Source organism: Thalassophryne amazonica, chromosome 3, assembly GCF_902500255.1.
Source record: "Thalassophryne amazonica chromosome 3, fThaAma1.1, whole genome shotgun sequence".
Classification (NCBI taxonomy): domain Eukaryota; kingdom Metazoa; phylum Chordata; class Actinopteri; order Batrachoidiformes; family Batrachoididae; genus Thalassophryne; species Thalassophryne amazonica.
Genome location: NC_047105.1, coordinates 55131198 through 55146546, shown reverse-complemented (window position 1 = coordinate 55146546; position 15349 = coordinate 55131198). Strand labels below are relative to the sequence as shown.

General features: G+C 41.2%; 1 protein-coding gene across 2 annotated transcripts in view; it reads left to right on the top strand.

The window, feature by feature from the left end:
* LOC117506757 (macrophage-stimulating protein receptor-like) overlaps positions 1–15349 on the top strand; it is a 71342-nt gene that overhangs the window by 15634 nt on the left and 40359 nt on the right. For both annotated transcript variants that reach the window (XM_034166344.1, XM_034166343.1), the window contains exons 4-7: positions 2639–2758; positions 4202–4372; positions 4458–4621; positions 7489–7618. In XM_034166344.1, the coding sequence (XP_034022235.1) occupies positions 2639–2758; positions 4202–4372; positions 4458–4621; positions 7489–7618 (585 nt within the window). The remainder of the gene's footprint in view (positions 1–2638; positions 2759–4201; positions 4373–4457; positions 4622–7488; positions 7619–15349) is intronic.

The window sequence follows — 15349 nt, the reverse complement described above, 5'->3', positions numbered from 1 at the left end:
ATCCTCCGTGACGCATCAACAGCTAACACTATTTTCCACTCAAATGCACTTAAACTCTCTTTCTGAGGACCACATGATGTGAAAACGCAATAAAACTTTCTTACCTGTAAATCTGGTCATGTTTTCTGCATAAATAAATGTTATCCATTCTTTGTGCTCAAACGCCAAAGCAGGAGCGAATCCAGATGGAATGGGGGCATGGGGCAAGGATGTGCCCCCCCTCAACACCCCTAGATTAAAGGTCTGGTTTTGAAGCCTTTTTTTTAACTACAACTACTAATACTACTTATAATAATAATAATTTTGACAATAAAATGTTTAGAGAGAATTTAAATGTTAGAAAAACATTAGAAAGAATTTAATAGTTACATTTATAAACAATATAGGTTAGAAATTGCAAGTTTTACTGTTACAGTGCTGTCAACAGTTAAATATGAGGTCAATAAAGAGGTCTTTATTTTACTTTTTATAAAACAAGTATTTATTTTCATTGAAGTCAAGAAAGGGTGACTATAAAGTGAGTTTTGGCAAACCAAGTATCATTGTCATGTTGAGGTGGCAGAGGGTTGTTGTCAGCAACTGGGGAAAGTAACTAAAAAAGTAACTAGTAATCTAACTTAGTTACTTTTACAATTGAGTAATCAGTAAAGTAACTAAGTTACTTTTTCAAGAAGTAATCAGTAATCAGTAATTGGATTACTTTCAAAGTAACTATGGCAACACTGGTCCCGGATGACCTGAGGGGTCTGGATGCTTCATAGGGAACTAATAAATCAAGCATGTATTTTGGTCTGTGGCTTTTATAATGCAGACGTAAGATTTTAAAATCTATCATTTGACTCACAGGAAGCCAGTGTCATGCTTTAAGGGCTGGTGTGATATGGTCTGATTTCCTAGTGTTTGTGAGGACTGTAGCGGCAGCATTCTAAATCAGCTGCAGCTGTCCCATTGATTTTTTGTAAAGATCTGTAAAAAACACCATTACAGTAATCTAGCCTACTGTAAATAAAAGTATGAACAAGTTTTCCTGTGTCTTGTTTAGACAGAAAACCCTTAATTACAGCTATGTTTTTCAGATGGTAATAAGCAGATTTAATAATCGCATTTAAATAGTTGTTAAAATTCAGGTCTGAGTCAATAATTACACCCAGATTTCTGGCTGTATTTGTAGCTTTCAATGACATGGAGTCAAGGTGAGTGCAAAGGGCTGTAGCCATGTGATCACTATCCTGTGACACTTAAATGTAAAGTTGTGTGTCGTCTGTATAAGTATGATAAGAGATGTTATGACATTCCATATTTTAAGAAAGCAAGGGGAATCATGTGGATATTAAACAAAATTGGTCCAAGAATGGACCCTTGCGGAACCCCGCATGAGGTCTTTATTTGCTCAGATTCATAACTACCAATTGAGACAAAATAGTCCCTATCTTGTAACTAAGATTTGAAACAATTTAACACCGTGGCAGTAAGTCTCATCCACCGTTCTGCTCTGTCGAGCAGTATATTATGATCAGCTGTCTCAAATGCAGCACTGAGATCTAGCAATACCAGAACAGCAGTTTTGGAAGCACTATTATTCGATGTGTCATTTAAGACTTTAATAAGTGCAGTCTCAGTGCTGCGGTGTGGTCAAAATCCAGATTGAACTGTATTAAAGAGATTGTTTTGCATCATAAACCTATGAATCTGATGAAAAAACAACCTTTTCAATGATTTTTCCTAGAAATGAAAGATTTGATATGGACCTATAGTTACTTATTACTGACGCATCCAGGTTAAGCTTTTTTAAAAGAGGTTTTATTGTTTCAATTGCCCTAACTGAAGAGAATTGTTCAGTATAAATAATACATCTGGAGCTACGCAATAAAAAAACATTTTTTAAAAATTTTGAAGGCAGAATATCGAGGCAGCATGTTGTGGGTTTTTAACTTTGAAATAATTTCTTTCAATTTCTGAAACTCAGACTAAAACTTTCAATTTGTGAACTCAGAACTGAGAGGTTTTGTGGCAAGGAAAAGGTTCTGCATGCAAAACATCAAAGTGTGGGAGCAGCAGTCATCCACCACGGCTGCCTGAGGTGAAGCATTAGAGCATCTCCTACGCCACTTCCTCAAACCACATTATCAACTCCATATCCCACCAGAACAGACAGACACCCGGCCAGTCCCCAACCACTGCACCTGGACACCATCCTGTGGCCATCCCTGATTACTTTTGTGGAGGTGGTGGGGAGCCAGACTTGGGAAATAATGACACAAACAGACTCTCATTGTACAACCTGCTGCTGTGGCATTCCACCAACAAACTTAACAATCACGCTTTCTATGTCATTTGGACAAAACCATCCCAGAGATAGAATCTGATGTAGACTCTAGTCTGGATAGTTATTCACAAAATTTTACACTCATACGAACAGAGCACTAAATTGTAGATATTCTGAAATATCCCAGAAGGAAAATGTTTTTCCACATAAAGAAAAAGCATTCTCGTATTGAAGGACTCACTGTCCGACATCAATATATTTCACGTCACAATATATCTGCATATTTTTTGCTGTATATTGCTCAGTATTCATGGTCGAACGTCCACAGTTTAACGTTAATGTGAATCAGATCTCTTTCTTTCACTGTTTCAGGTGGTCTTGACACGTTACAGACTGACTGTTTTTGCAAACTATTCTTTGGGAGACGCCCCAGTGTCCAGGACAGCAACCGTGTACTCAGAGGATTCACTTCTATTTGTAGTTGGAAATAAGGTACATTTAATATGTAATACATGACATAATCACATTTCAGCACATAATCTGTTACTTTTGTTTGAAAACTGTACTTGCTGTCTTTTGTCATTTTTGTCACCGTTATTTATTTTAGATTTGTAATAAAAAAAACAGGGCAGATGGCATAACCTCACATTACATTTTTAGTCAAAACAGTTTTCTGTGTTGTATTTTTTTCTGCCTGTTTTAGTATTGTCCTCCATCAGTTTGTTTGTTTTAGATTATTTAAATACAGTAAGCATTCATTTTAATGAAACTTAACTTTTTTTTATCTGACCTGATATAGATCCAATTAAATTAAGGACAGGTTCTGGATAAAAGGACTTTTTTTTTTTTTTTTTTTCAGAATAACTCATGAATTTTTTTCACTTCCAAAACTCACTTCCAATTTTTTTTAATTCAAAATAAATAAATAAATAAATAAATAAATAAATAAATAAATAAAACTGTGTAGAAGCACAAAATGGAATCATTAGGGCCCCTTCACACAAGACTGAGGCAGAATGGTGCACAAAGGAGGATTCAAATGGCAGTTGTGGGAAATTGGAGCCACCACATACAGTAGTCACATCCATTTGGGCACGGCACATGCACTCTATATTCGCATGCCGCTCACGCCGGAAACCCATTTGAACAGCGGGCAAGATGACGTTGCACTGCCATCTGATCATGTGTGGAGCATTTGCACAGCATGTTGTACGCAGGTCAGACATATTGTGCTGCGGCAGAGCAGCTGCACGAAATCATTGGCTAGGTCAAACCGTGGCCCCCGATGGCTTGGGAATGCCTCTGGATCTCCTGGGAAAAGTTACAGGACTTGGCTGAGGATAGGGAAGAGCGGGATGAACTGCTTCATCTGCTGCCACTGTGAACCAGACCCACATAAGCAGAAGAAAATAAATTAATTAATATTTATGAACAGATGGAATTGTTACTTATAAAATTTTGCAGTATACTGCAGTATACTGAAGCCCTGTTTTGTCGAGATAACAAGATAATGTATCTCATTATCACAGGAAAACAAATGTCATTTTCTTCAGATAATCATATAATTATCTCATTATCTTGAGAAAACAGACTAATTAAAATAAATGAATCCGTGACCCCTTTGGGCTTCCATAGTACTGTACATTTCAATACAATCTACATGTGAGCAAGAGTTAAACTTTACCCATCCCATGAGTATGCACACTGGTGACAGCAGTAAATATTAACTCTATCAGGTGTTTTTTTTTTCTTTCTTCTTGATTATGGAAAGAAACCTCAAGCAGCTAAGCAACCACACACATATAGAGTCCATAAAAGTAACTGCTACTTATCTGTTACATTTTTTGTGTGTTTTTAGGGGGGGATGTATGGGTTTGAACTTTTATTTTGTCTCTCTTACCCTCCTTTGCCTATGTGTGTCTCCCTCTCACCCAGTTGTTTAGGGTGCCCTCTGTTGGACCGGGCTGTGCACACTTTCTGACGTGCTCCACGTGCTTGAAGGCTCCACGCTTCATGAACTGTGGCTGGTGTTCTGGAATGTGTTTGAGGCAACACGAGTGCACATCACAGTGGAACAAAAACTCGTGTGCCCCCGTCATAACAGAGGTAGATCTGCTCCTCACTGTCATCCGTCAGCCCATGACACCGTGTCCATGCATCATTAAACAACTCATAATGCTGCTCTGTGCAGTTCTTCCCCAAAATGGCACCTGCTGATGGAGAGACGGAACTGACGCTGTGCGGCTGGGACTTTCAGTCTCTTCCACCTCCCGTAATTCATGGCAAAACCCATATTATCACAGTGGGCTCTGGAACAATGTGCACTGTCCTGCCTCTAAAGAGCAGCCGTGAAGTGTAAGTCACACGAACGTTACACCTCTACATCTCTAACACTAGACACCGGACTTAGTCTCAAGGCCACATTCAGTTGAAAGCGATTGCACTCAATCTTGACAGTTTTGGAGTAGAATCAGTATACACACCTCTATCTGTAAAACAAGAAACGTCTGTGTGAGTGCGAGTATATGGCTCGCATATCTCTCTATTTGTCAGATTGGCCTCACCTTTCAGATATGGCCTGCGCACGGCACGATGATGTGCATCCTTTATTATGAAAATTTAGTGAATTAATTTTCAAAACTTTTATTTTGAAACCTTTCTTTTGATTAACATTGATGACATTTACATGCAGCCAATAACCCTTTCATAACCAGAATATTAGCAATAACCTGGTTGCACACGGCCATGTAAACACCCGCAAAAACCCGAATATGCTCATATTCCGGTTTTTAAAAACCTGAATGACCGTTGGGTTACTCCTTTTCTAACCTGAATATCAGGTCATATAAACGCGCATCGGGATATCCTCATAGAAAGGAACATTATTTTCTGTTCTGCGCATGTCCTATCCGCAAGGAATCTTGGTCTTTTGAGTATGGCAACTACTTGTATGCGGCGCGCGCAACCCACCGGACACCACAGAAGCAGAGGTAAACAAGTATGGCGAAATTCAGGCACGGCAGCACAGCACCACACTTTTGGAGCGAGGAGGAAACGGAGTACTTCATTAGTATTGTGAAAGACATGAATATAATGTCTTTTATTGACGGTAGAAAGAGGAAGAAGAAACGGAAATGACACATATTTGTGTCATGATGTTCTCTGTGTGTCTGGACATGTCCATGTGTTGCTGTTTAGATGGGGATATTCCAAATGATACCAATGACCATGTATACAGGAGTAACTGTCTGTTTAAGTGTGTAAACGGGTTATACCTAATGATTCAGAAACCGGAATATTGACCTTATCCCGAATATTAACGGCATGTAAATGTAGTCATTGTAACATTCGTACTTCCTAGATGGCGTGACTGATGTTACTGGTCACACTCTCACGAGCGCCACTAGCTTAGCTTATGGCAAGATAAAAGTGGATGCTCTTGTTTTGGCTGAACCTCTATACAGTTTTGGTATATTCTGTGTTAGTATGCGCCCGTGGCCAATGTGCTTGATGAATTCCTGCGCAAAAAGTATTTCCCATATAATTGTGATATTTGGCACAAGGACTTGTGTATCTCGTGTGTTTTTACACCTGAATGATCGTAAATCAATACTCACACTCATCCAGCAGCATCTTCTCAATTCAGCGCCATTTGCAAACAACCGGAAACTGGGTCAGGCGAAAGTAGTCCGGAGAGCTCAATCTGTGGGCGCGAGCTATCCCACAATGCCAAAATAACAAAGATGTCGCTCCAACGAGAGCGGCACGCTGAGCAGGGGCGATTACTGGTAGCAACGCTAAACAACATCAGATAGTTCATGTTGCTCGCACTATTTCACAATAAAATGTTTAATCCCAGCATCCCACCAAATACTTTTACTGTAGAACGCATGCTCAATATTCAGTGTTCCTCGCGACTGAGTTTAACTTGACAACACTGAGGAGATGTTAGCTAAAGTTCTTTTTTACTAACACCAACACATTTTCCACTATTTGCTTTTCAATAAGTACATAAGCGAAATAAAGTCTTATATTTTTCCACAATTTGTACAATGTTTCATTAAGTACATAAGCTGAATAAAATCTTACATTTGCTGTGAGTCCAAGTTTAAATAAACTGTGTTCAGGAGGTGGGATACTGATTTGCTGTTTCAAATATTCTAAATGTTCTGTTTAATTTTGTCTGTCTGACTAACCTGTTTAATAAGAATCCTTTTATTTTCATAGAATTGATAATAAATCTGATTTTTTAAAACAATATGAAATACTAGATTCTAATAATAATAATATAACATAAGTACACCTCTTTCTATATCCCACCTTCAAACACAGCCTCATACGACCATCCGTGAGAAATCTACTTAAGCTCCCAATTTCTTATAGGAATATAAACCTCCTACAAGTGCTGCACTAGTTAATTAAAAATTACAATAGCAAAATCAATACATTAATCCACATTGTGTTGATTGGTGCTATATTTTAATATATTAATGACATTTAATGTAATCATGCGGAAAATTAACTTGTTTTCTAGGTCTCAGTCTTGACTCGGGCTCTTCTCCTGTTAAGACTCAATCTTGAGTTGATCTCAAGTCATATCAAATCAAGTCTGGGAGCACGCTGGTACTGCACTCTCCCACATCCATGACACCACAGAACAGCCTTGGGTTCTGCATGGCAGCCACCCAGGGAGACAATCACTCCATTCTGTTCCATTCAGTTCAATGTAACCATCTACAGCAGGGGTGCCCAAGTTCGGTCCTCGAGATCTACCTTCCCCTGACACCCTTAGTTGTCTCCCTACTCCATCACACCTGAATCCAATGGAAGGCTCATTAAAAGCCTGCTAACGCATCTTTCATTGGATTCATGTGTGTTGGAGCAGTTAGACAACAAAGAGTGTCAGGAAGGTAGATCTCAAGTACCGAACTTGGACACCCCTGATCTACAGCGTATCTACTGCAACCAGGTGAAGCGTGTGTGTCTCCTTGGCTTTCTCCAGCCAATGGGGTCCTCAACACTCGATCACTCCAAAATCCCAAAGTCTCGATCTTGACTCACACTCGACCCTTTAAGGTCTTGGTCTTTACTTGGACTTGATATAAGTGGTCTTGTCCCCATCCCTACCTCAGACAGGATGTGCATGTTTTATGTTGGTGGCTCGTCTGAATATTTTAAATACTGCAATAACCATAAGAAAGTTTGGTCATGTGTTTTTACAGGCTAGTTTGCAGAATTCATGAAACAAGACCAAATCTGAATCTTACAATCACTTTGGAAGTGCATGAAGGGGAAGTGGAGGGCCCCTACTCAATCGAAGGGAAAGTTCAGACGACTGGATTCTCCATTGTGGTGAGAGAAACATCTCTGCAAAAATCAGCTTGCACATTAGGACTCAGTATTTACTCCATACCATATTATGCCTCAAAAACTGTTTGATAACTCTTTTTCTAATTTGTCAAGGGCATAATATGGGTCATTGTCATATTTCACGTCAAAACATTATAGTCATAGATTCATTCATTTGGAAATGGTGGCTATTTTTATGCCAAAAACAGCCAATTTGGGGATCCAATTTTCTCAAAAACTGTCCGATAACGTTTCTTTTCATTTAACAAGGGCTGTCACAGTTTGGCCCTGATCTGGGCCTTGATTCCATTTCGTCCCCTTTCTTATGCCCACCTTTTGCCCCTGCTTTGATGTTTTAGTGTTTGTGTTTCTTTTTGTTTTTGTCGTGTGTTTATTCATTGATCTGTTTTGCTTTGTCACTTTGTTTCTTTTCATACTTCAGCCTTGGTTCAGTTCCGTTCTTGTTTTGTTTAGTCATTCTGTTTTCATTGTTTATCATTTAGTTATCATCTGCTTATTTTTGCTGTTCTCATTTCTGTTATATGTGGTACTTTGATGTCATGTTTTGTTATCACTTAGTTTCTGTTTTACCTATAGCTTATTTTCTCAGTCTGTTCCAGTTTAGTTTTGTCATAGTGTTTAATTTCCTCTTATTCTCTGATCAGTTTTTATGTAGTTTATCTTCTGGTTTGCTTTTCAGTCCTGTTCTAGTTAGTATTGCCAGTTCGTGTTTCCTTTATCATTAGTTGTCATGTCAGTAATTCTCTTCACTGCTCTCTTACACCTGCTTGTCTCATCCTGTCTTCTTCTGTCCCGTGCCTGCACTCCTCTCAGTTCTCATGTATTCACACACAACTTCATTGTTATCACAGTCTCCCTATGATCACTGCACTCTCTTGTCCTGCACTTCCTCATCTCTGTTGGCCACACCCCGTTTTGTCTGTCATTTCCTTGTCCACTTGTCACTGCCTTTTCTTGCATCTCTTTCCAGATCCTTCTCCCACCATGTGCATCTCATTATCCAAATACCTAACTGCTTCTGTTCACTTCCTCCCTGCTCGTTTGTCGACTTAGTCACTTATCAGCTCCTGTCACAGTTCTGTTGTTTGACCCCTGGTCTGTCTTTTGGAACCTGTTTTTGCCTTTGTCCTGATTGCCCTGTTTTCTGGTTTACTGAACCCTGCTTGTTTTGGACCTCGACTTATTGTCTCGCCCTTATCTGTAATTTTGCACCGTGAACTGCTTGCCTGTGTACCGTACCCGTGTCTGCATTAAAGACCCAGCCTTTTACTCATACACCAGCCTGTGAGTCTGCATGTTGTATCCAGCCTCAGTCAGTGCCTTGCTACCTCCCAGGCTGACGAGGGCACAATACTGGTCATTGACATTTAGTGCAGCGGATAACTTAAAAAATGCTTCGTTGTCACTTGCGGTCGGCCGTATGGCTTCCGACGCGCCGGAGTGGTCCATGTCTTATGGTAGGGTTCTGTACTTTTATCTTGGCCCAACACACCAGCCACAGTAGTGATCGGATATATAGCTGTGATCTGGGTCTCTGTGTGTGGCTGGTCACGTGTTCGTGGCCGACACCACAATTCAGTTTTGGGTGCTCTCAAGGGTATCAAGACTCTGGTGTCCTAGATTAGGGAATGATTGCTCACTAACTAGACAACAGACTGTCGCTGTTAATGCTTGCTCATCTGTGGTGGTTTGTTCCGGCATGTTTTATGTTGGGGCACCATCTCACTTCACAGTTATTGCTTTCACCACTTGTCTTTCGTTTTTATCTCTCTTCGTGTTGTTTTGGTGGTCGGTCCCTCCTGATAGAAGTTGTCAGTCGGCTTTGAGGAGGATCTTGTTGGGTGATTGGGGAGGGCGGATGGGGATCACACACGCACACCACATTCACTCATGCACTACATACCTTCTGTCCTGCAAGAATAATTTGCATATATGTGTATTAATGTTCATAAATGGTTATATTATGGACTGTAGATGAAAACAGCAAGAATGGTGACAAAGGTCAATTTCAATATGTACAGGGGTCAAAAGTTAAAGTTGCTCCAGTTTTGGTAAAAATGATGCAAATTATTAGTTGAGTGAATATGGTTTTAAAAGGAATACGTTGCATCATGTATCATGCTTCGTTATCATGTTACAGGGTAGCATATGTCACATGTCACAGAATCCAATGGATGCCGACATTGTTCAACCTTTACTTTGCAAACCAAGCACGCAACACAGACAAAACTATTCCATTTATTAATCCTATTTGCTCAACCAGTTTCACTTTCATCACCATTTGAAGGATTCCTCAGTAAATATTCACTTATTCACTTATATTCACTGCTGCACTAATTCTTCCTATCTGAAAATAATTTATGTAGATTCGTTCATTTGGAAATGGCAGCCAATTTTTGACGAAAATGGCCATTTTGCCTTTAGCTTTAATTGAGCTGGTAACCCACAGGGCCCTTGGCACTCTAGTTTAGGTCTACTTGTGATGCAAAAGACTGCGGGCCTTGAATGCCTGGTTCTTGCATGCTGGTGCAACGGTTTCTGCTTTATACTGCACTGCCCCAAGAGAACTATAGTTTCACCAACAAAAGACTTCAAACGAGTCTACTAAAACACTAAATATGATATTACATGTTTGTAATGGTATCAATGACCCTTATTGTGTACTACATGATATTAAGTTGCTTTGGTTTGAACTTCCATTCCTTTCTGAGAGACCCACAGATTTATGCTAAGTGCTTCTGAAAAACTACAAGTGATGGTTTCTCCGTTATCAATCAAACAAGGACTACAGTCAACATTTTTTTCATAACATTGTGGGGCAGAACAATATCAGTGCCATGCCTTTTTTATTTCATGAGTAACTAAAAACTCACTGAGTAACAGATGTGTTATGTTTCGGACGCGGTCGGAGCACCGACCCAGCGTTTGAAAGGACCCAGCATAAAATAAGCAGAGCACGGTTCAAAGGATAACAGAATTTAATAAACATAACAGTGTGTGAAGTGCTAAACAACTAAAAAGTCCGCGGTCTGGTGAGGTGGAAACACGGCGTGCTCTTAACAGCGCAAACGGTCCGGAGCCACAGCAGTTCGGACCCAGGGACCCCGCCGACACCCCCCAGGTGGCCGCAACAAACCGAGTCTGTGAAGAAAGAAAACATGAGGTGAGTCCAACTCCACACAGAGAGACACAACTCAAAGGTGCACGCAATCAGCAAACACTTCCTGGCTTAAATCTATACATCAGCTTCTCACCCTGCAGGCACGGAACAACTCAGTTCAAATCTCCACTGCAGCAGAAGCTGATTAGACAATTAGCATAACGTGACAGCTCAATAACACAAGGTGTGAGGCACACCAAATCCACTGTCATTACTTCATAAAAGTCACCAAAACCAAATTACCTCAGGAAGTGTGCTGAAGAGCGTGAGACCTCACCCAATCCTCCTTCACAGACTGTGGCGTCAAACCTGGAGCGGTCTCTGCGTCCGTGATGGTGAGATTGTTCTCCCGACGCCGATCTCACACGTCTGCTCACAAGGTCGAGTCTCTGGCAATCACACACTGTGCATTCAAGGTTTAACTGCAGCAATCTCTGATCAAGACAAAATACACCACAGCTGTGAGTCCTGATGACCTGCTTGTGAAAACAAGCCTCAGGTGTTCAGGGTGAGGTCCTAATGCTCAGCCACTCAGTCCTGAATGCATACCACCTGGTGGGAGAAACAGAAAACAAAAACCAAGTCAGCCAAACACCCCAGCCCACAACAAGATGAGGTGTAGCAAAGACTCCTCATATATTATTACTCTGTGTCTAAGTTAACGTGACAGGTATTTCTACTCTCTAGAAAATATATATATTTTTTGTAATTCTTTATTTCAAGGATAAAATGAGAATGTTTCACTAGCAGATAAAACATCCATACAGTTAGGGAGGACATTAAAATTTCATTATCCTTTTAAAAAATAACCTTTAATTAATAACTAAAATAGCAAAAACTATTTTACATGAACAAGGAATGCATAAAAGTAAAAAAAATATTGGGAGCTAGGTTAAAAAAAATGCACAATATTCGCTGACTGTAAAGGACACGTGAGGGATGTAAAATTGCACTCCGTCTGCGCACCAGTCCATGCATACATCTGCGCATGCATATGTCAGTTACATTTTGTTGTTCACAAAATTTATCAATTTTTTTCTAAAATTTGAAATGGGCATCCTGTATCTTGAATGAGTTTGAATTTGAGCATGATTGCGTTTCAGTAACATTGTCTAAGGAATAATAAAACACAAGATAAATAAATAAATCATCTTCCTCTTTCAGCTGCTCCCATTAGGGGTCACCACAGCAGATCAATCATTTCCGTAGCACCCTGTCATCTGAGACACGGCTGAGCCAGGTAAAAACTGCCATTTTTTCCTGTCAAGGTTTTCTCAACAGATTCCGGTACTTCAGACCATACTAATCAAAATAAGATTTTGTGCCATCTTGAAATTTGTCCACAATCCAAGATGGCCACCAAAAATCCAGATGGCTGCCAAGATACATAAAGTTGGTTGTAAGTGGCAGGAACTTGTCTAAAGATCTGTTTTTTTTTGGCATGATTTGATGAGTTATGATGAAGGAAATAACAATTAGTGGCTTAAAAATCATAACCAGGTGTTTCCATCGTGCAAATCCAAGATGGCCAATGGGCGCGGCCCCCTAAACTTCAAAGTATCATATCTCCAATTCTAGAAGGACTACGGCCACACTTCTGGTGTCTATCCATAGATTTTTATGGTCAAGGAATCCATTTCTGCCAGTATTTTGCAAATTGGATCATGCAGTCAATCAGAAAATTCAATATGGCTGCCAAAACTGTTGCTTTACTATAGTAAATGGTCTAGGACTTGCAGACAATGTGGATAATGTTACCGACACTACACCTTATAGAGTGCGCAGAGGATCCCTGCAGCAGAAACAAATCTGCTTTGTTTACAATACAGTTACGCCAAATGATGAGAATGCATATAATGATGGTGGCATTGGGAGATGTTCTGAGGACAATGCTTATGTCAAACTGGAACGTGCGATGGAAATGGGCCTGAAAGATGAAGGGCATAAACATCATGCCGCAGCCAACAGATTGAAGGTCATTCTACTCTTGACCACCTGTCTGCTAACTCCCGGTACAGTTTCAGTCCATCTTTAGCCACCAATCTGTTGGCTGTCAGAAAAATTATCATTTGCTTTAATGCAACTGTTGCAAAGAATACACAGTTCTCCCTCACCGTCTCCCTGGCTCAAGAACGGTTTTGCCACCATTGCCGTAGCTTCCACAAAGTCTGTTTCTTGTCCACAGCAACATTCTCTGATAAAAGCACATCATCACACAATCTGCAAAGAAATCTTAGTTATTTGTCCAATCAAAATAATGGAGAGAGCAGCCCCATGATCAATCAAAGACACACAATTATAAGGGCCCTGTCCCACTGGCGTTTAGGAGGATTTGCGCATGAAATGAGGAGACAAAAGCTGAGCGTCCACAACAAAGGTGGGCGGAAATGACAAATGTCCCAGGGTGGATCAGCGAATACATGAGGAAGAAAAGCGGATATAACAGGGAACAGAAGCGAAGGCGACCGTGGAGGCGCCCCCATGAGGGGCACAGCGGCCGTGATGCACTCGCTTCATCCGTGCCCACTCTGTCTGCATGCGCGACATACCATTTGCCACCGTGATGTGGCCGTGCTGGGCACGCGTCATATCTGTTTTGCACGCTGTCCCGGTCCGCCGCCAAGCCGCGCCAACCCATCAGTTGCGGATATCAGCGGATGACAGGGGATATGCGGCGCGTTGGTTGTGTATGTCCTGCGTATGTCTTCAGTATGTGTTCAGGCAGTGATGCGGATCTCATCCGCAGCAGGATTTTTGAGCCGCTCAAAAATCCTGGCTGCGGACATGCGTGCCTCTGCGGATGATCATGGACATGTTCGGATGGCGGCCGACTCATACAGGAATGTTACACGGTTATTGCGGTTGTTTGGCGGATGTGGGCCACTTTTGTGCGCATTCCATCTGCAAATCCTCCTAAACGCCAGTGGGACAGGGCCCTAAAATGTTACTGTTGCAAATCAGCCACCTTGGACAAAATCATGAAATGTATGGTCAAAATACGTTTTGTTTATAAAAACTTTAGATTTTACAGGTTATTATATACCAGCAAATTAGCCATAAAATTTTGTGAACTGGATAATAGATTCGTAAATGATATTTCAATGATTTTAGTTTACTAAAAACTAACATACCAGGAGTGTTGATTTTGCAAATCAGAGATAACAAGCTTTCCCGCCAATCTAATACAGTGGTCCCTCGCTATAACGCCGTTCACCTTTCGTGGCCTCGCAGTTTCGCGGATTTTTTTTTTGTGCAATTTTGCATGTTTTTTTTTTTTAACAGCGCATTGTGTTCTGCGTCCTTATCATGCGGCCGGTCGCGGCACCGGTCGGCATCACCGCGATTGCTCTCACTGCCTCCGATGCGCTTACTGCGGGCTTGGTAAACGCAGTAACGGGCCACTCACACCGCCCCCCTGTCTGCTGTGCGGAGCTGCGCCAAATCTGGCAACAGGTCCAGAGACTACGCTCGCTGTTTTGATGCGGATGTTGACCGCAGCCGCAGAGCTCCGTGGCCACCGAGAGAGGACTTGGATTCTTTGCGGGTCCTGCATCCGTACCTCCAGAGGCAGTGAGCGAAGGGACAGTTCTGCGTGTGTCTGCTTATAATGTTCTCGCCCAGAAGAAAAAAGAGTGTTTACACAGGAGAGAAATGTGAGAAAATGTTAATGCCTTTTTGAGAAAAGTGTATAAAGTGTGTAGTGAGGGGTTTTACAGCCTTAAAACATCTATAATAATTGCAAAAAATAGCGCTGACTACTTCACGGATTTTGCTTATCACAGGTTATTTTTAGAATGTAACTCCCGCGATAAACGAGGGACCACTGTACTCAGAAATGGGACGAGAACCCTTAAATTGAATTGAAAATATGAATTCACCAAACTATGCCCCTTGATCAGAAATTATTGCTACATCAGCTTTAGAGCAAGTCACCTGGTGGAGTCAGTGGCTGCAAAGAAAACTTGCACCCTCTTGGCCCTTTCTGGAACAAGTTGCCCACCCCTGACTTAGGACCAACTTTATGTATCTTGGCGGCCATCTGGATTTTTGGTGGCTATCTTGGATTCTGGACAAATTTCAAGACAGCACAAAATCTTATATTGATTAGTATGGTCTGAAGTACTGGAATCTGTTGATAAAACATTGACAGGAAAAAATGGCAGTTTTACCTGGCTCAGCCCTGTCTATCTGTATCTTCCTCTGTCACACGAACCACCTGCATGTCCTCCCTCAGCACATCCATAAACCTCCTCTTTGGCCTCCCTTTTCTCCTCCTGCCTGGTGGCTCCATCCTCAGCATCCTTCTCGCTATATACCCTGGGTCCCTCCTCTGCACATGTCCAAACCATCTCAATCTCTCCTCTCTGATTTTGTCTCCAAATTTCCCACCTGAGCTGTCCCTCTGATATGTTCATTCCTAATCCTGTGCATCCTCGTCACTCCCAAAGAGAATCTGAACATCTTCAGCTCTGCCACCTGTCATTTTGTTAGTGCCACCGTCTCTAAGCCATACAACATAGCTGGTCTCACTACTGTCTTGTAAACTCCTGCCG